Below are 21356 nucleotides of genomic sequence, written 5' to 3'. Positions count from 1 at the left end.
AACTGAGACTGGAATTTCAGTTGCTAAGTGAAGCGGTCATTAAGTGAATCCAATCCGATTTTACAACCTTTTTGCAGCAGTCATTAAGCGAACCATGTGGTTAAATGAATCATGAGGTTCCCTACTGATTTTGCTTGCCAGAAGCCATCTGGGAAGGTCAAAAATGGCGATCATGTGACCACGGGACGCTGCAATGGTCATAAATGCGAACTGGTTGCCAAGCGCCCAAATCGTGATTACATGACCACAGGGACACTGCGACGGTCATGAAGTGTGAGCACCGATTGTAAGTTGTTTTTTTCAGCACCGTCGTAAGTCTAAACCATCACTAAACGAATGGTTATTAAGTGAGGACTATCTGTATTACTTCTTGCTTGTTTAAATCTTCTTTTCCCTATGCCATAATGAAATCCTGGTTTATTCTGTTCCTGATTTCAGTTTTTTGGGATTCCATACATTTCTTCAGCCATGAGACATGAGAGAAACATCAGGAACTGGGCAAAAAATCAGGACGGCTTTGCTGAACTAATCTGACAAGCTGATTCTAGGCTTCTTCGACAAGCCATGATTAAGACTAATCCTAGATGCAAATGCAGCTTGGGGGGATTGTAACAAGGGCTTGGCTAATTCAGGGCAAAGGTTCACCCCCAAGAGAAGCCAACAGGTAGATTTGGGAAATCCCCCAACATGGTTATGGAGCAATAATTGGTTTCCATATGAGCCAGTCCCCCTCTCTCAGCCCAGCCTACCTCGCAGGGCTGTCATAGGCAAAATTCACAGAAGACAAAAGATATAAATCTATAGAGATCAATGCTAATGCATTAGCTTGGGAAAACTGGGTGGCATAGCCGTGAAGGTGCCGGATGAGGCGCTGGGAGGCTTTGAGCCAGTCCCTCTCTCTCAGCCCAGCCTACTTCGCAGGGACATTGTAGAGGACCACAGGGGGAGGAATGCTGTGTCCATCCCTGGATATAAATCTAAATACACCTCTGAGCCTCCACCTGGCTGAAACCAAGCCAGCCAACTTGCTGTCAGGCTGCAGGTTGTGAGTTTTCTCATGCGCCTCTCGGGAGCCAAACCAGTTTAGCTTCATTCCGAGGCGGTTGCGAGAGCCTGTTTTCTGGCACTCGGGGCCCAGCGTGGCCAGTGGGAGCCTGCCGATGGCCCTGGAGAGCCATGGGGGCCACCCAGGAGTTGCAGGGAAGCCCCGCTGAGATTTGCTGCTTGTCTTAGGGCTAACGGGAACCCCGAAACTGAAGTGGGGGACCAGCTTTGGGCACCAGCGAGTGGCCCTCGCTGGGAAAATGTTGCTGAAAGCATCCAGGCCAGCGGTAAGTCCGTGTGAATAAGGGCACTGAGTGTGCCCACGTGTGTGCGTGTGAGAGTGAGCGAGGGGTGGGGGAGAGACACAGAGAGGAAACCCTTTTATTTTTAACCCTCTGATGCTGATTAAATTGAATATTTATATATTTAATACACACCATACTCTAACGCATATAAATCTTAAACTGAGTAAATTAAATTGCATTCTGATGGCAGCACCATCCTCAGTCTTCCTTGGTTTTAAAGACCCCCTTTGAAACCACGTTCTCTCGCTCCCGGATCCAAGTTGCTTTGCGTTTCCCAGGTTGCGCGATGTTAGATGTTATTGACTGGGAACAAGAGAAGCGGCATCTCTCTCTTTTAGGGTAGGAAAAAGGAAATGTAGATACGACGCTTCGTGGATTTAAACTGGATTTGATTAGCTGCAATGGCATGGATTTTATTATTTCCTTCAGCTGATCTACCACGGGAGAGCCCAGCCCCAAAGTGTTGACAATATAAAAGTAGATTAGCTTTGACTGAGATGGGCGGTGACGAAATTCAAAATATAAATAAATGAATAGATATTTGAGGGAGAGAAAGTGCAAGGAAGGGGTTGGTTTGTGCAAGTGGGTAGAATTACAACTCAGTGTTTGTTTACTCTTCCAGCTTTTGACTTTCCCTGGTTATTTATTTATTTATTTATTTATTTTCCTCACACTTTTGTCTTTTCTGCATCGTTAATCTCCGTTAACTGAAGCCGTGAACATTTGGGAGATGGTTTTTGGTGTTTTTGCTTTCCACCCACATTTTTCATTTGCCCCTTTTTAAAATACAACCTGGACGTAGATGTAACAAGCTCACAATGAGTTGTAAGGCTATTAGAACCACAGCAAGTCTCTAGTCCTCAAGATCGTTGAGGGGCAGCTGAGGGGCAATTCTGAACCTGGATGCAGAGAGAGGGTGGCTTCCCAAAATCTCTTTTGTGGTCTTTTCAGGGCAGGTCTGGCCCAAAGTCACCTGACTGTGAGATGGATGTCTATACAGGTAGTCCTCACTTAATGACCACAATTGGGACTGGAATTTTGGTTGCTAAGCAAAGCAGTCATTAAGTGAATCTGACCTGATTTACAACCCTTTTCCGGTGGTCGTTAAGTGAATCACTGCAGGTGTTAATCAAAACTTTGGTCATTAAGCGAATCACGGGATTTCCCATTGATTTTGCTTGCCAGAAGCCAGCCACGAAGGCTGAAAATGGTGATCATGTGACCACAGGACGCTGCGATGGTCATAAACACAAACCAGTTGCCAAGCGCCCAAATCATGATCACGTGACCATGGGGAGGCTGTGACGGTCATAAGTGTGAGGACTGGTCATAAGTCGTTTTTTTCAGCACCATCCTTGGCTGGGGAATTCTGGGAGTTGAAGTCCACCCATCTCAAAATTGCTGAGGTGGAGAAACACGGATCTATTTTGTTAGCTACGCTCCACTGCTTTCACCAGGAATTCCTAAGGCCTGCACATCCACACTGCAGGTCAAACCTCTCCACTTAAGAAATGTGAATATTTTTTGTTTGTTCTTTTTTTAGTTCTAAAAACAAGTATCTGTTTTGCAAGAGCAGGTGGGGAATAAATAACCCCCCGTGGGAACTTGAATGGAGGTGTTAGCTCTCTGGGGTCCTCTGGACGCAGCTGGCATCTCCCTCGCAGCTGGGGAAGAGGTTGCTGGGAACTGTAGTTCTGCACATCTGGTGGTGCCTGATCTCAGGCCCGCCCCAGCCGGAGCTATCACACTTCCCCCAACTGGGTGCCAGGCAGGCCTTCAACCGAGCCAGCTTTTCCTCTGTCCAACAGGTGCAGAGAATGCTCAACAAGTTAAAAGAGGCAGAAACCTGGTCAGATTTTCACATCATCTTTTGGGAAGTGCCAAGTGACCCTGGCGGGCCTGCCGTTGGGTCATGGTGACCCCCAGCCCTCACTTCCCCATCTCCAGCTGCGTGCCCTTCCCTTCCCTTCCCCTCCCCTCCCCTCCCCTCCCTTCCCTTCCCTTCCCTTCCCTTCCCTTCCCTTCCCTTCCCCTCCCTTCCCTTCCTGCCAACCTTTCATCTTCTCCTCGCTCCGAGGGCAAAGTACAACTGTGCCCTCCCTTATCAAATGAAATCATTCTGGATCCTTCCCTCCCACCCCGGAGATCCAAAAGCCACTGGGGGAAAAAGACAAGGGGTGTTAGGAAGACCCACAGCTGCCCCTTGCACACTCAGACGTATATCTGGCTCTGCAAATAAAGCAGGTAAGGGGCAGAGAAAGGTCACTGTCCCCACGGTCCCGGGGTGGCAGAAGAAAACAGGACCGATTCATGCTAGATTTCACATCTGGGGCAAAAGGGTGATCAGAGATCCTGCCGTTTATGGGGAAAAAGAAGGGGGACTGGGAATGACTTCACACATGACATTCGAACTCGAGGTTGTTTACGGTATCACAGCATGGATTCCTGATTATTCCTTGCAGCGAGCAACTGGCCACCGAGTACGCTTTTGAAACACCACCACCATCGCCCATCTTTCCGGTCAAAGACCCACATTTTGGGACATTTTTTTCCCAGCTGCCTCTCAGGATCCAGGTAAAAAGCAAGAGATCAGGGTTGGGTTGGGGGGTGAAGTCTGCCCAAGTTTGGTGATTTGGGTTGCAGGAGGGAAAGGGGAGGGCTACAGAGAGCTGAGCGGTTGTGTGATGCAAATTCAACATAATTGTGGTTTCTCTAGCTTGATCTCCCTTTTTCTGTACTTAAGGTGGATCCTTTGAATTGGAATAATGCCCAACTTTGTGCAGATGCATTTTTGAGAGTTTCCACCTTTATAAAAGATTAGGGAATACTTTCCAGTTATTATTGTTGTTGTTGTTGTTGTTGGCCACGCCGCCAGCCAGATGTTTAGACTGGATGTGGCATTTTTATCCACCGATCAAGTCCTTCCCAAGGACCTGGGATAGGCAATGTTGTTGTTGGATGTTGTTATTGTTATTGTTATTCTTCCTTGCCAAATTTCCTTTGAGCCAAAGACACATTTCTTTTCTCTCTCCTCTCTAGAAAGAGGTCCCTGTTAGTCTAGGGCAGCCTTTCTCAACTTTTTGACCCTGGAGGAGCTCTTGAAATATTTTTCAGGCCTCGGTTGGGGAACCTGTGCACATTCAGTTTCAATTATAGGCCAGAAGTTGCCAAATTATTGTGTTCGTTTCATGGGTAGGCCTATACACACACACACACACACACACACACACACACACACACACACACACTGACCAACTTGTTAAACTAAAAATAAAGGATGAAACCTATCTCTTTAATGTGAAGTCGCCCACATTTGGAACAATTTTTTAAATGAAGCGGGATCGCCCAAGGAACCCCTAGGGACCTCTTGTGGAACCCGAGGGTGCCCCGGAACCCTGGCTGAGAAACCCTGGGCTAGAAGGAAAACCCTGTTAGATTATGGTAGTAAAAACAATAAAAATAAAATCAGGATTTCAGTAGCCCTGTGTCCAACCAGCAACATTTTTAGGAAAAGGCATCAGCTTCTATGAGCTGCGGCTGGCTGCATCAGAGGCACGGAGCTTATATGCCTTGGGTGCAGCTGGCCGCAGCTTCCCAGAGCTGGTGCCTTTGAATAAAAGCGGTTAGCCTGAAAAGGTGCCACCAAAATCTTTTGGGCTCCCTTGCTCTCGCTCTTGCGTAACCTTTGCTTCTTGTTTTTTTCCCCTTCCCAGGTTGCATAACACTTGTCCTTTTACACACCCACGAATGAGCGATCGGAAGGTGGAGCCGAACAGCCTGACATTGGCACAGGTGGGAACAGCCTTAAGCACACGCTGAGTGTGCACGGTGGGTTTGGCCGAACAGGGCCAGGCAGTTTATAGTCCAATTCCGATCTAAGTATTTTCTGCCAGCAACCAGGCCCCGCTTTGAGCCAGAAGATGGCTTGTGGGAACCTGACATGTGAGCAAAGGCAGGAACTAGGTTCAGCTAATCAAGGATTTGTTAATATGTTTTCTACTACAGATTAAGGTTACTATGGTAACTAATCATTTTGGCCGGGTGAAGAGGTTAAATTTAATTGTCCCCTTTTCACGTGTTAATGGTTGTATTGCCTAAGGGAGGAACTTGCCTGAACTTGTTTTAGTTTCAGTTTCCCTTCTCTGTAGGCTAGCAGAGAATATGCAGCTGAGAGAAATCTCTCCTCTCAGCAAACAGCCTTTAAATATGTTTGTTTTCTGTAAATAAAATTATTTTTATAGAAATGCCTGGTGTGTGACTTTTCTGATCTCTCCTGGGCCAAAGGTTTTCTAGCACTCTGCCAACAGGATTAGCCCTGGGTGCGAGTCCAGTCTTGATAAAGGTACCTGTGGTGGAATTGGATTTTCCATCTTTGGAATGGATATGTGTTTACGTTGTGAGCCATCCAGAGTCGCTTAGATGAGATTGGTAGCCATACAAATCAAATTAATAATAATAATAATAATAATAATAATAATAATAATAATAATGGGATGGAGCAGTAGGATGTCAGCCCCTTTGCAGAATGAATGTTGGGGGGGCTATTTAGTCCATTTGGAAGTATAGTTAGTCCTCAACTTATGATCATTCTTTTAATGACCGTTTGGCACTGGAAAAAGTGACTTGTGACCAGTCCTCGCACTTACAACCGTCACAGTGTCCCCCCGGTCACGTGATCAAAATTCTTTACAACAGTTGCAGCGTCCCGGGGTCACATGATTGCCATTTGTGACCTTCCCAGCCAGCTTGCAATGAGCAAAATCAGTGGGGAACCATGTGATTCGCTTAACAACTGTGGCAAAAAACATTGTAAAATAGGTGCTACTCACTTAATGACTGCCTCACTTAGTGACAGAAGTTCCAGTCCCAATTGTGGTCATAAGTTGAGGACTATCTGTATATCTATTTGTCCTTTAAGAAGGCAAGTTCCCATAAAGGGCTTATTATACCATAACGGTCCAGTGGTGAAGATGCTAGATTAAGAGTGGGGAGACCTGGGTTCAAGCCCAGCTTCAGTCACCAAGGCTCCCTCAGGGGCTGCAGGCTAGCTGTTCTCTCTCAGCCAGCCTACCTCACAGGGTTGTTGTGGGGGAGAAAATGGGAGCACTAACTCTCACCTCGAGCTCCTATTCCTTCAACCAGCAAATCCGTTTAAAAAATAAAGGAAGAAGGCAGATGGGCCTGTTTGAAATTTCCCCCAGGGAATCGGTGGGCGGCTGCCATGCAGTGCTTCTCGGAGGGCGAGGGCGGGAGCGGCCCAGACCCTGAAGCTGAGGAGAAGACCTGCGCCGTGTGTGGAGACCAAGCCAGCGGCTATCACTTCCATGTCATGACCTGCGAAGGCTGCAAAGGATTCTTTCGGTAGGCACGGACGCCTTTCTTTCCACCCTGCATGTCTCCTCCTCCTCCCTCTCTTGGCCTCCATGAGGACTGGAGCCTTGCACGGTTCCTCCCCCCCCCCCCCATTTCAGGCCAGGCGTTCTCTCAGCGGCTGCTTCGGACCGACGGGGGAAAAGGGTGCACTCCTCTCCCTCTGAGCTTTGGCATTTTAACATTTTTTATTAGAATTTTTCAGTACAAGAAAAGTATATAAAATTCAAAGGTGCGTAAAGGAAAATAAGAATATAGAAAATCAGAAAATCAGAAAATCAGAAAATCAGAAAATCAGAAAATCAGAAAATCAGAAAATCAGAAAAATGAAATGAAAAAAGAAAGAAAACATAGAATGATTTCTTCTTTCCCCAAATAATTGCCCTCTTATACTTTCCCCTTCCCCTTTGACCCTTTTTAATCCATAAATCATCAATTCTGTCTCTTCTTCTCTTCTTCTTTTCTCCAAACTGACCAGCTTTGCCATTCTCGCAAGCTCCATCAATTCTACAATCCAGTCTTCTGCTGTGGGTTCAACTTTGGCATCTAAAAGCAAGGTTGGATTCTAGTCCTCATGAGTCTAGGAGGATGCTGGTGCATGCAAGTTTCTAGTCCTCCTGGCTTCTCCTCAAGTTTCTTCCCCTTGCCTTGCAGGAGGACTGTGCTCAAGGGGATCCAGTTTACTTGCCCCTTCACTCAGAGCTGCCTCATCACAAAAGCCAAGCGGCGGCAATGCCAGGCCTGTCGTTACCAGAAATGTCTCTCGGTGGGCATGAGGAAGGACAGTAAGTGTGTGGGCAGGACTTTCTAGCATCCTCAGATCCCTGGCACCACAGCCTTGCCGAGGTTAAGCAGCTGTCTAGCCAGGTTCACACCAAACATGGTTCAGTTTGGACTTTGGGTGTTCTGGACAGACAGATATTTGGGGTTGGCAAACCATGGTGAAGAGGGTTAACACATGCTGGCATGTTCAGTAAACCGTGGTTAGCCAAACAGAGCTGAGTGCAACGTGTAAATGTGTAAATCCAGCCCATTATGTTTATTTTATATATATATACACACACACACGTTTAAAAAGGAAGGTAAAAACTGATACAAACTAAGGTAAACGAAATTAATATAGTAAAGGAAATAAAGGAAACAAACAAAATAAAGTAAAACAAACGAATATATAGTAAAGTAAACAAAAGAAACAAACTAAGATAATGTAGAGAAGAAAAGAGAAAAAGGAAGAAAGCAAAAAGTGCATGAAAAGAAAAGAAAAAAAGGTAAAGAAAAATAAGGAAGAAAGAAAAAAGATACAAAGCGGTGGCTTCTGATATTCTTCACAGCCATTCTAAGTGCAATGATATTTTAGCTTTCTCTATAAAGTTACAAGATAATCCTCTTCTTTCTACAGTCTATCCTGTCTAATCATCAAAGCCATAAATCCCAAGTTCCTTTTTTTTTCATTTTTACGCAAAAAGTCCGTAAGAGGTGAACCCAGCACATTACAGATGATTGACCCGTGGGTTACTGCACGTATGAACCAGGGCTGTGGATGGGCAGTGGGGGGCTTCCCCAGCCAGCTTCAATCATCTCAGAGTGGATGATTGGAAGTAGAGTCGAGCCCTGGCTCAGATCCATGTCTCAGCCCCGAAATACACCACCTGATGTCAGTCTGCCAGCCTTCCTCGCCAGACAGTTGTGAGAATGAAATCAGCAAGAAATCCCTTCTAGGCTGCTGCCGGCTCTTAAAAAACCAAGCAAGAATGAATAAATGGCATTTTTCTGCCTTCCAAGGAGCTGAAACTGGGACGGGACACTGCAGCACGGTGACCTCTTTTGCCCACTCCTGCCAATGCTCCTTTATCAAGGGGAGCATTGTTGGTGATGCCCCGCGGGGGAATAAAATCCCAGGGCCTCTTTGCCTTCTGCAAAGCTTTGCTTATTTTGAGAGGGAAGCCGAGGTGGGCCTGGCAGCTGCAAGTCAGCTTGGAGAGGAGGAAGAGGAGGAGAGGATGGTTGTCAGGAACGCTGCCTCCACTCCACGGGGAGCCCCACACAGAGCTGGAAAAGTCTATCTGACAGTAGAGGAGGCTGCCCAGGCTGGCATTCCCTCTGCATCGACTGGCTGGCTCATCTTTTATGCAGGAGCAAGCAAGGAAAGGAGGCTTTCAGGCCCTCCTGTACTTGAGAAAGAGAAAGAAAGAGAAAGAGAAAGAGAAAGAGAAAGAGAAAGAGAAGGAGGGAGAGAGGGGGGAGAGAGAGAGAGAGAGAGGGAAGGAAGGAAGGAAGGAAAAGGAGAGAGAGAAAGAAAAGAAAGGAGAAAGAAAGAAAGAAAGAAAGGAAGGAAGGAAGGAAGGAAGGAAGGAAGGAAGGAAGGAAGGAAGGAAGGAGAGAGAGAGAAGGATGGAGGGAGGGAGGGTGAAGAGAGAGAGAAGGAAAGAAGAGAAAGGAGAGAGAGAAAAGGAACAAAGAGGGGGGAAAGGAAGGAAGGAAGGAAGGAAGGAAAAGGAGAGAGAGAAAGAAAAGAGAAAGGAGAGAGAGAGAGGAGGAGGGAGGGAGGGTGAAGAGAGAGAGAAGGAAAGAAGAGAAAGGAGAGAGAGAAAAGGAAGACAGAGGGGGGAAAGAAAGGAAGGAAGGAAGGAAGGAGAGAGAGAGAAGGGAGGGAAGGAGGGAGGGAGGGAGGGAGGTTGGTTTCCCTCCTAAAACAAAGAGGTTGGGCTGGCGCAAAAGCCAGCAATGTGCTCTGGAGCTTGGAATGATCTGACAGAGGTGAAATTGGGGGCAAAAGAAGCGAGACTCTGGATTTATCTGGCACCGCAGGGCATTGAGTGCAGGGGGGGGGGGGAGAAAAGGAAGTGCAAGCGGGAAGATGCAGCCACTGCAGACAAGGAGGTGGATGAGAAATGATGCATTGCAGTTGCCTTCTGACCTGCAGCTCCAGGCCTGGGGAGGTTGCGAGGAAAGAAGGAAGGCACCAGCCGGGGTGGTGGGGAGAGGGCTCCCAATTCCCTTTGAATGCCTCATTTGGTGTGGGGAGAGGGAGACTTGCTAGAAGCCATCTCCAAGGAGGATGGAGGCAGGGGGGGCCAACCAATCTCAGCCATGCAGGCTGCAGGATCCCTGAGCAGCCCGGCTGGGTCTCTGCAAGCCGAAGAGGAGAAAGGAAAGTTGAGAACAAAAATTCTAAGGGGCCAAGCGGCATCTGCTTCGCAGGACGTGGCGAGACCGAAAAAGCTGGCATTGGACAAACTAAGAAGGCCAAAATAGGTTCAGGCTTTCCTCCCCTGCTGGGATTCACAGCATGCTGTGAGCATCTGTTTGTGGTTTGTGAATCAGAGTTAAAACAAACCATGGTTTGGCACAGCAGCTGTAAGGTGGGCGTACAAACTGCGTGGGCTGGGCTGGCCAAGTTCCATCCAACCGGCTTGCTGCAACGGGTGAAGCCAGACCAGGGCTCTCACTTCCGTCCACAAAGCCAGAGTTTGCACAAGTTGGACAGAGGGGCAGAGAAGATAATACAGGTGTCCTCGACTTACGACCATAATCAGGACAGAATTTCCATGGTAAGTCATTGTGGTCATAAGTCGAGTCACCATGTCACCAGACCCAATTTTACAACCATTTTTACAGCGGTTGTTAAGCGAACCCAGCTTCCCTTTTTTGCTGGAAAATGGCAAAGAAGTCGCAAAACTAGATCACGTGACCGCAGGACACTGCAACCGGTTGTAAATGCGAACCGGTTGCCAAGTGCCCGAAATGCAATTGTGTAACCGCGGGGGTGTGTGCGTGTGATGTTTTGCAATGCTCAGAAGTGCTTTACAGGCCGTAAAGCACCCATTCCGAGGCTGTTGTAACTTCAGACTGTCGTTAAATGAACAGTCATAAGTTGAGGACTGCCTGTATTAAAATTATACCAGAGTTCGAATCACGGTAACTGGAGCTTTAATTCTTTCTCTCCCAGTGATTATGTCAGAGGAGGCGCTTTACGTCCGCCGGGCACTGCGGAAGCAGAAGAGGCCCAAGACGCCGATTCTCCTGGCCGAACTGCCAGAAGATCATGGCCTCTCTCTGGATCAAGAAAAGCTCATTGAGATCCTCACGGAAGCACACAGGAAAAACTTCGATTCCAGCTTCTCCCAGTTCATCCACTACCAAGTGAGCAGGAAGGGCGGGCATGGGAAAGATTTGGTTTTTTTTTTTCCAGAGCCTACCTCCCTTCCAAGCTGGCATTCCAGGGCTCGGTTCACACAACCCCCTTAACCCAGGTCAACCGTACAGGAGCATCTCTTCGTTTGGGTTTTTAACAGAGCCCCAGATTTGGCTGAAAGAAAGGGTTGACAAGAGGCACACCTGGGTGTTGACACGAAGGTCAGGCATGCTAATGCTACTTTTATTATCAGGTTATAAACAGAACCTTGCAAGCCTGGATGCGCTTCCCCCCTGCCTCCCTTTATCTTCGTGAGAATTCAGCAAGGTCTTGCCTGAGAAGCTTTCTCTGGTAACAGTTCTGGGCCAGACTCAGATTTCTCTTATCTGACCATTGTCTTGCTTGCAGCTTTTCTTCCCGTTCCTCAGCTTTGGTCCTTCTGCCCACCCCTAGCTTCCCGAGCCTAGCCTAGCCTACCTTGCAGGGTTGTTGGGAATACTCTGTGGGTCACCTTGAGTTCCGGGAGGGAAGGCCGGAGTAGAGATGCAACATGCGACAAACAATATTTATTTATTTATTTATTTATCAAATTGGTCACCGCCCATCTCCTCTGAACGGAGGGGCGGTTTACAACTTAAAACAATAACTATATGATAAAATTCCAATATAAAATATAGACTAACACAATTTTTAAAAACTACCAAATATAATAAAATCCAGATGGCTGTGGTCTCGTTCAGTCCTTGCATAGGAGGGGCACTTCAAGGCACTAGCCAGCCCCAAGTATGACTATTCTCCTCCCTGCCCCAAGCCCAGTGGCAGAGCCAGGTCTTCAATTCCCTCCAGAAGGCTAGGAGCAATGGGGCTAATCTCACCTCCAGGGGCAAGATGTTCCAGAGGGCGGGGGCCACTGCAGAGAAGGCCCGCCTCCTGGACCCCGCCAGATGGAATTCTCTTGCAGATGGGGTCCGAAGGATTGGTTTGGAATGGAAAGGGGCTTTGAGGTTTAGCATTATAGATCAGTGTTTCTCAACCTTGGCAACTGTGTGGACTTCAGCTCCCAGAATTCCCCCAGCCAGCCTGCCCAAGACACAGGCTAAACCAGAGTGAGCTTATCCATAGTTCGCTGGAGAAATAACCATGGGATGGGAGGCACCCAGTGTCTGCAGCCAAGCCCTCTGATCCAGCTTCTCCCTGCAGCCGCCGGTCCGTCTCTGCCTCCACAGTCCACAGACCCAAGGCCCCCAGGAAGCCCCGTTCTCTTCTCTGTATCTTCTGCACTCCGAGCACATGGAGAACAGCTCAAACGAGGTTCTGCCCGACGTCTTCTCCCTCTTGCCCTTGTTTGCCGACCTCAGCACCTTCATGATCCAGCAAGTCATCCAGTTTGCGAAGGCAATCCCGGCTTTTAGGTGAGCGAGTTGCGAGGCTGGTCCATGTCAGCCAACCAGACAGGAAACACGACCAGATGAGCTAATTCTACTTTATTGCAAGGCTACATTGACAGAATCTGGCAAGTCTGAAAGTCCAATTCTCCCCCCCCACCCCCCGTCTCCTTTACAGCCCAAGAAACTAAGAAGGGTCCCGTTATCTAGGCAGTGTCTATTGGCCCTGTCTCCCAAGGTCTTTCCCCCATACCATTACATCTGAGGTCAGCCTTCCCAGGTATATCAGACAGGAAACATGACCAGATGAGCTAATTCTACTTTATTGTAAGACTATTTTAACAGGATCTTGCAAGTCTGAAAGTACAAATCTCCCCCTGTCTCCTTTACAGCCCAAGAAACTAGGGAGGGTCCCTTCTGAGCCTCTTTCCCCACCCATTATGCAGCTGAGGGCTAAGCCACCTCTTATCTGACCGTTCCCTAGGCAGCGTCTCTTTGCCCCGTCTCTCAAGGCCTTTCCCACATAGCATTACAGTCCATCTCTTGGCCTTGATCATCCCTGGTCAGCTCTGCTCACCTTCTGTTCCTCTGTTCTCTCTGTGGTGGAGACTAGCTAGAACAACCCATCTTTCCCAATCATACAGAACTTGGTTACCAAATAGACCCATTTTTCTTGGCTCATAAGCACCACCAAATCCTCAACTAAGCAGCATTCGCCCAGCCATAAAACAAACAGAAAGCAATTCCCCGAGATGGAAACAAGTCGAGCCGAGCTATTGCAGTACGTGAACGGGCCCAGTTGGATCTTCTCCGGATCTTCTCAAGAGCACCGCCCAACCCCTGCCTCTGTCTTGGTCCTCCTCCCCACTTAGAAATCTGCCCATCGACGATCAGATCTCTCTTCTAAAAGGAGCCACGCTGGATATCTGCCAGATCCAGTTCAACACCGTTTTTAACGAGGAAACAAACGCTTGGAAATGCGGCCAGCATTGCTATACCATCCAGGATGGTGCCCTGGGTAAGTGGATGGTGCTGGGGAGAGGATTCACTGTGGGCCTCTTGTGGACTCTTACACGGTTGGGCATCACACCCACCTCTTCCACGAGAAGAAGGGAATTGCCCTTCACTGCCTCTACATTCATGCCACATCATTCCTTATTGTTCGCGGAACCTTTTTTTAATTTTTTATGAGAAAAGGGAGGAAATGAAACAGAGGAGGGGGAGCGGGGAAAGGCAAGCAGAACAGCCAGCAACAAATACATATTTCATTAGGATGAGAAATTTTTCGCTCCGGTTTTGAAACAGACGAGGAACCGTGATCGCACGAAATCCTGTCGACCAGCTTTTCCATTTCTTTGATCGAGGGCCAATGCATATCAGAGATCCAAGATGATAAATACTGGATATTGTCAGCATTTTTCTGCCCCCACTCCACCCCCCACCCCACCCCAGTTCTGTACATCCGTAATTTTTCATAGAATGAAAAATCTCCCATGTTTGGGGCTCTATAATGCAAAAGAACATTCAAATCTTTAAAGCATATTGATCTTTGCAACCCCATATTAAGAAATATACAATTGCAAATTGAAACAGGGCAATGATTAATTTATACGCTGCAGTACAAGTGCCTCATCCCATCGTGTTTCACAATGGACTTGTACGAAAGAGGCTTGGCTAGTTTGTGGCTCACTGAGGATTGCAAACACAGCCTGTGAACCAGAAGCTGAAAAACAAACTATGATTGGTGGCTAAGCTGGAAGAGCATCCCCCACCCCCCGATGTTGGAAGCTAATGCTGGATCTGGCAATTGAGAAATTAAGATCTGCTTTCAGTGAGTTCTGGACAGATTGGAGCAGCCTTCCTCAAGTTTTTGACCCTGCAGGAACCCTTGAAATATTTTTCAGGCCTCACTTGGGGAACCCCTGCATATTCAGGCTCAAATATAGGCCAGAAGTTACAAAATTATTCTATGCGTTTCACGGGTGGGCCTGTATCTTTGCATGAACAGTGTTCCTAAACTGGAAATAAAGAATGAAACTTATCTCTTTAACGCAAAGTTGCCCGAGTTTGAAATACTTTTTAAAATAAACCATGATCTCCCGGGGAACCCCTAGAGATCTCTCGTGGAACCCTGGTTGAGAAACCCTGGGTTGGAGCATATATGATCAGCAAAAAGCTGGGCTATTGAATATAGATGGGGGAGGAAACCCTCTTTGAAATGCATTTCATTTTTGGTTTCTGTTGCTAGAAAAATGGGCTGATAGAAGAGCATTTTAGAAGCTTAACGTCATGAGTATGGGTGGTGAGCAGGAGGGGGCCCCTATCCAGGGGGGAAAAGGCATGCGTAGTTCAGAGGCTTTGAACTGTCCTTCAAAGAAACCCAGAACAGACCCACCTTGAGTTTGGGGTTTATCTGTCTGGGTTTCCCACGCTCCTTCAGTTTGGTAGGATTTTTATTTACGAGAGCAGTTAATAAACACTAGAGACTAATCCCGTGTCTCAGCGTGGTTTTTTCCTTAAGTTAGGACATCAACCCTACCAAACTGAAGGAGCATGGGAAACCCAGACAGGTAAACCCCAAACTCAAGGTGGGTCTGTTCTGGGTTTCTTTGAAGGACAGTTCAAAGCCTCTGAACTACGCATGCCTTTTCCCCCCTGGATAGGGGCCCCCTCCTGCTCACCACCCATACTCATGACACTTACGTTGTTAATCTGCAGACCGGTGTCACAGGGAGGACCAAAAGGGGTGACAGTGATGCAATTCAAGCAGTGTTTCTCAACCTTGGCAGCTTTAAGATGAGTGGACTTCAACTTCCAGAATTCCCCAGCCAGCATACAGGTAGTCCTCACTTAACAACCATTCATTTAGTGATGGTTCGGACTTACGATGGTGCTGGAAAAACTGACTTACAACCGGTCCTCACACTTACAACCGTCACAGTGTCCCCACAGTCATGTGATCATCATTTGGGTGCTTGGCAACCGGTTTGCATTTGCAACCATTGCAGTGTCCCGAGGTTATGTAATTGCCACTTTTTACTTTCTTGGCCGACTTCTGGCAAGCAAAATCAATGGGGAACCATGTGATTCACTTAACAACCACATGGTTCGCTTAACGACCACAAAAGGTCATTAAGCGTAAAATTGGGTCGGATTCATTTAATGACCATTTAGCAACTGAAATTCCGTTCCCAATTGTGGTCATTAAGTGAGGACTACCTGTATGCTGGCTGGGGAATTCTGGGAGTTGAAGTCCACCCATCTTAAAGTTCTGGTTTGCACTGATGGCCAGTCCGCTTAACAAAGCAATCCCTCTTTCTTTTCCCTGGTCCCTGTGATCGCAGCAGTGGATTACCACAAAAACCATTTGACTAATTAAGACCTGGATGAACAACGGTGGACATCTGGATGTTTTTTTTCCAGCCCAGATAGGGTGAGCGGTAATTAATCTCTAGGACAGATTAAGCAGCACGAAACCAAGGATGGAAGAGAGATTATTGAGATATCCTGGCGGGGTTGCAAGCATATAAAATTGGAGTGCTCTTTGGACATTTGCCATGGCGTGTGTTTGCTTATTTTTGTTTACGGATCAAATTTATTTAGCCGCCCAACGCACCAGAAGTGACTCTGGGCGGTGTACAAGGAGCGAAGAAAGCCACAATAGAAAAGCAAACAGCATAGAAACATAGGCAGTCATATTTTAAAAATTAACAAATCATCACAAAATTAGAATGTGTGTGGTGCGAAAGCACCCTCCAGTGGCCAAAAATGGCTGTTTATTCAGGCAAGGGAGGCGGCCAAGGGTGTCTCCTATAATATCGCAGCTCCCACCCTCCTTTCAATGTCTCTGACCCTCTTCCCCACCTCGTTCTTCCTTCCAGCTGGATTTCAGCAGATTTATTTAGAGCCGCTGCTTAAATTCCACATCAGTTTGCGAAAGTTAGGACTGCATGAAGCCGAGTACGTCCTGCTGCAAGCATTGGTGCTGTTCTACCCAGGTGAGACGAGAGGGCAGACTCTATCCCACTCCCCAAATTCGAGGGAGCAGAGGATTCCTGCCCTGGCCAGGGGGGTGGACTAGATGACCTTTAAGGCCCCTTCCAGCCTTTCCATTCGAGGATTCCATGCGTTGGATTCCTGCCTAGCCAGGGGGTTGGACTGGATGACCTCTAAGATCCCTCCCAAGCTTCACATTCCACAATGCCCTAAAATCCCAACAATGACAGCTTCAGCTGCCGTTTCCTTTCCTTTAAAATGTTCTGCTCCGTTGGGGAATCCTGGTGCTCTTCTGCCCGCAAAGGCGATCGCTCTCTCCCTGACCCACAAGGGAAGAAATTCCACCTCGGCTCCACCTTCTCTCTCACCCGCGAGCCTCTTGCTTTGTAGACCACATGGACGTCACCCAACGGGACGAGATAGATCGGACTCAGGAGAAGATTGCCCTTACCCTGAAGAACTACATTGATCAGCGGCATCCGTTGCCTGAAGGCAGGTAAGGGAAAGGGAGTTAGGGCAAAACCCACCCCACAACTTCCAGGATGTTCTTGGGTTCACACAACCTTCCTCCATCCTTGGTTTCCTGGACGCTCAATCTCTTCTAGAGATGAATTAGAATTTCTCAACCTTGGCAACTTTAAGATGTGTGGACTTCAACTCCCAGAATTCCCCAGCCAGCATACAGGTAGTCCTCACTTAACAACCATTCATTTAGTGATGGTTTGGACTTACGATGGTGCTGGAAAAACTGACTTACAACCGGTCCTCACACTTACAACCGTCACAGTGTCCCCACAGTCATGTGATCATCATTTGGGTGCTTGGCAACCGGTTCGCATTTGCAACCATTGCAGTGTCCCGAGGTTACGTAATTGCCACTTTTTACTTTCTTGGCCGACTTCTGGCAAGCAAAATCAATGGGGAACCATGTGATTCACTTAACAACCACATGGTTCGCTTAACGACCACCACAAAAAGGTTAAGCGTAAAATTGGGTCAGATTCATTTAATGACCACTTCACTTAGCAACTGAAATTCCGTTCCCAACTGTGGTCATTAAGCAAGGACTACCTGTATGCTGGTTGGGGAATTCTGGGAGTTGAAGCTCACCTGTCTTAAAGTTGCCAAGGCTGAGAAACCCTGAATTAGACCATCTGAAAAAATCCAGATATCCACAGTGGCTCATCCAGGTCTTAATTAATCACATGCTTTATTTTATTTCATTTATTGATTAAATTTATCCACCGCCCAATCTCGTTCAGTGATGACTCTGGGCAGCTTCCAATAAATAAAAGAATAAAAATTCATTATGCAATATAATATAATATAAAATATAAAATGTAAAATATTTTAATATTATTCAAGTGCAGCGATCGCGGTAAACAGACTGGCCGCCAGTATGAACCAATAAGCCAACAAGCGGCTTACATGGTTTGGCTTGAAGAGCCAATCATGGCTTATTCAGTCAACCAGGATGAAAGAAACCCTGGCTTTCCAGCCACCCTCAGCAGCGACAGGGCTGTGTTCCCTGAACTGCAAGATCCTCATCCCCTACATAGCCAAGAGAAGGATACAAATGCATTCTGAGATTTGCGATATACACTAAACTTGTCCAGCACACTAAACTGGGTTAAGATGGAGCCGGGGGGGGGCACGTAGTTCAGCTTGTTGCAGAAAGCCAGCTGCTGCCTTTGTGTGCATATATGGGGCCGTAACAGAGGCAATATAACTTTACCATACATCATTTGCATTTTATATTACTTCTACTGTTATTTTTGCTTTTCTTATTTATGTGGTAAACCGCCTGGAGCCCAGCTGGACTGAGCAATGGATACATTTCATAAATTATTCATTCATTCATTCATTCATTCATTCATTCATTCATTCGATTTATGTAGCCGCCCATCTCAGACCAGTGACTCTGATAACTAATGGGAAAGCATTTGCACCCCGCATGGGCGCACGGCAGTTACGTTTCTTGGGTCTGTTTCCCGTTGCGTGGGAACCCAGCCACCGAAGAGCTTTTGCCCCCTGCGGAAACTCTGAATTGCTAAAAAGCAACTTTTTTCTCAATCTGGAAAATCACAACTTCCATCATGGGTAGATTTATGGCAGCCAGGACCCAGCAGGTTTGAAGGACCCAAGGCTGGCGGAGGTCTGAAGATGGCAGTTTTCCTGTTTTTTTCCTCGGTTCTCTGCCAGGAGCGTAAATATTTAAAGCCAGCTCAAGCTGTTGAGTTTCCTTTTTGGATTTTTGTTTTAGGAACCCAGCTTTCTTAATCATCCAAGTGGAGATGGCTTTAAGTGAATGGAAGAATGGCCAGAAATAAGTGGGTAGTCCTCACTTAATGACAATTGAGACTGGAATTTTGGTTGCTAAGTGAAGCGGTCATTAAGCAAATCTGACCCAATTTTACGACTTTTTGCAGTGGCCGTTAAGTGAATCGCCACGGGTATTAAGCAAGCCACACGGTTGTTAAGCGAACCACGCAGTTCCCCATTGATTTTACTTGCCAGAAGCCGGCCGGGAAGGTTGAAAATGGTGATCACGTGTCCATGGGATGCTGCAACGGTCACAAACGTGACCTGGTTGCCAAGTGCCCAAATTGTGATTGCGTGACTGCGGAGACACTGCGATGGTTGTCAGTTTTTTCCACACCGTCATAAGTCTGAACCGTCACTAAACAAATGGTCATCAAGTGAGGACCACCTGTATTTTTAAGGGATGCCTGAATTACAGAGGAATGCTCAGCCAACCAGTCTTTGGAAGGGGAGGAAAAGGAAATAATTAGGGACCAAGGATGAGGAAGGAGGGAGAAAAACTGAACAAATGGGAGGACGGAACAAAATCTCATCTCCCTTCTTCCTAGGTTTCTGTACGCCAAACTTCTCCTGCTGTTGACTGAGCTCAGGACACTAAAAGTGGAGAACACCCGCCAGATCCTTCACATCCAGGACAGCCAGGACCTCTCCTCCATGACCCCGCTGCTCTCAGAAATCATCAGCTAAAAGCTTGGATCGGGAGAAGGGCCACCGTTCCTTTGCCGAGGCTAGAAACCCAGACGAGCGAAAAAGGCTGTGCTAAAGTCCACCCAGCAGCTTCCTAAAAGCTTTGCTTCTCCGGCGAGAGATTCCCCCCCTCCCCCCGTTTTCTGCTGAAAAATCTCCCAGTGGCGTCTTCCAGCCATGCTCCTGTTTGAGGAAGCCCTCCAGAACAGGCTGTGGGTCTGAAGACCCTTCTTCCTTGCCCCCAGTCCTGTCAGATTAGCCCCCCTAGTTGGAAAAAGATGGTGGGGTCTAGCAGAAGCGTAAGAAGGCTTAGAGATTGTATAATGCAGTGCTTCTCAACCTTGGCAGCTTGAAGATGGGTGGACTTCAACTCCCAGAATTCCCCAGCCAGGCTGGGGAATTCTGGGAGTTGAAGTCCACATGTCTTGAAGTTGCTGAGGTTAAGAAACACTGGTTTAGAGTAACAGATCTTATTAAAACCCACTGCTAGAAATACCATGGCAAGTAGAATGATGAAACACTTGGCTGGGGAATTCTGGGAGTTGAAGTCCACCCATCTTCAAGCTGCCAAGGTTGAGGAACACTGGTCTAACGAAAGGCAGGACGCACGCCCAACTGTCAGCCACAAATCCACTTAAAGAACACCATCCTTCAGCCGCTAGGAATTTCCACCCAAATTCTTTCCTGCTTTGAAAGAAATTAGTGACAACTATTGCAAGGGGGAAAATGTAGGCAATTGTGGGGGGGGGGAGCCCCAATAGCTGTTCTCTGCTTGAGGGACCCTCAAATCTTTCCATACAATGAACAGCTCTGTGTTGAAATTTGGAGCTAAAGGGGAAAAAATCAGGTTCAAATTGGAGGCTATTCTAGGGCTAAATTGCAAGGCTACATCTCCTGCCTGGCTGAACCCATTTTTATTTTTCTCTATTTTCCAACCTGACCATGCACAGATAATCCTAGTAAAGGTCCTAGCTCAGTCAAAGATCAAGCAATCCCACCTCCGGCAAACTGGATCTGACCCACCTGAGGGATCCTTTAATGAAAAATCTTAGTACATTACCGTGGCTTCAGGAGCGTCCACATTATAGCCAGTGAAGTCTATGAACTTGATTCTCAGAATATTAAAAAAAAAAATTCAAGCAGAGGGTAGCCAAAAAAAAATTTTTTTTTAAGGCACCTTAATTATTCCTTGCCAGCAAAAATCAGGCCTACCATAGCAGGCTGCTGTAAGTCTTTTCTTGGCAATTACCAGCCAAAAACAGGCCAGCTGGCCTGCTTTTCACTGGCAAGGGACAAGAGGTGTTTTCATAGCATCCAAACACGTGCAGGGATATCACTATGCAAATCTCACAAAGTAGGCAGCGCATAAAGGTTTACATAACTACAAGTAGTCCTCACTTAACGACCACAACTGGGACCTGAATTTCAGTTACTAAGCAAAGCAGTCATTAATTGAATCCCACCCGATTTTACCTTTTTTGTGGCAGTTGTCAAGTGAATCACCGCACGTGTTAAGCGAACCATGTGGTCGCTAAGCAAATCCTGCGGTTCCCCATTGATTTTGTTTGCCAGAAGCCAGCCAGGAAGGTTGAAAATGGTGATCACGTGACCACGGGATGCTCTGATGGTCATAAATGTGAACCGGTTGCCAAGCGCCTAAATCGCGGTCATGTGACTGTGGGGACACTGCAACGGTTGTAAATGTGAGGACCAGTCATCTTTTTTCAGCACTGTCGTAAGTCCATACTGTCACTAAGTGAATGGTTGTTAAGTGAGGACTACCTGTATGTCACTCTGGGGTGGTAGTTTTGCTGCAGACATGCCTGAGTAGCAGGACCTGGAAACAAATCAACCCACGTTTAAAGATCAGCTCGCTATCTGAATTGAGCCAAAGACACAAACTCAGCTCAGCCGCAAGATATTTGGAATAAATTTCTCCCAAGGTTCTTTGCCATGCGTCTGAGGGAGTTCCCTGCTCAGGTTCCCAGGGATCAAAAATATCCTTCTCCTCCAGAATAAACACAGGGCACCTCGGACTGAGATCCTGCTGGGACACCGCTTCTCCGCAGCGCATCTGGGGATTTCGAAAAGCGATTCTGCTAATTTTGTGGC

The 21356-nt window shown here is 47.2% G+C and overlaps 2 protein-coding genes across 2 annotated transcripts in view; one reads left to right on the top strand and one right to left on the bottom strand.

Moving 5' to 3' along the window:
- Positions 1–21356, bottom strand: part of TTC9C (tetratricopeptide repeat domain 9C) — a 395268-nt gene that overhangs the window by 187174 nt on the left and 186738 nt on the right. The window lies entirely within an intron of this gene.
- Positions 3454–21176, top strand: NR1I3 (nuclear receptor subfamily 1 group I member 3). Its single transcript, XM_063316646.1, has 11 exons — positions 3454–3593; positions 3812–3923; positions 5063–5141; positions 6551–6710; positions 7374–7504; positions 10669–10862; positions 12055–12266; positions 13112–13257; positions 16121–16237; positions 16626–16731; positions 19106–21176. Exons 4-11 carry the CDS (start codon positions 6571–6573, stop codon positions 19242–19244), a joined length of 1185 nt encoding a protein of 394 aa, XP_063172716.1. The 5' UTR covers positions 3454–3593; positions 3812–3923; positions 5063–5141; positions 6551–6570; the 3' UTR covers positions 19245–21176.

Source organism: Candoia aspera, chromosome 17 (genome assembly GCF_035149785.1).
Source record: "Candoia aspera isolate rCanAsp1 chromosome 17, rCanAsp1.hap2, whole genome shotgun sequence".
Lineage (NCBI taxonomy): Eukaryota > Metazoa > Chordata > Lepidosauria > Squamata > Boidae > Candoia > Candoia aspera.
The sequence above is the reverse complement of the archived record's forward strand: the minus strand, read 5'-3'. Positions and strand labels throughout refer to the sequence as shown.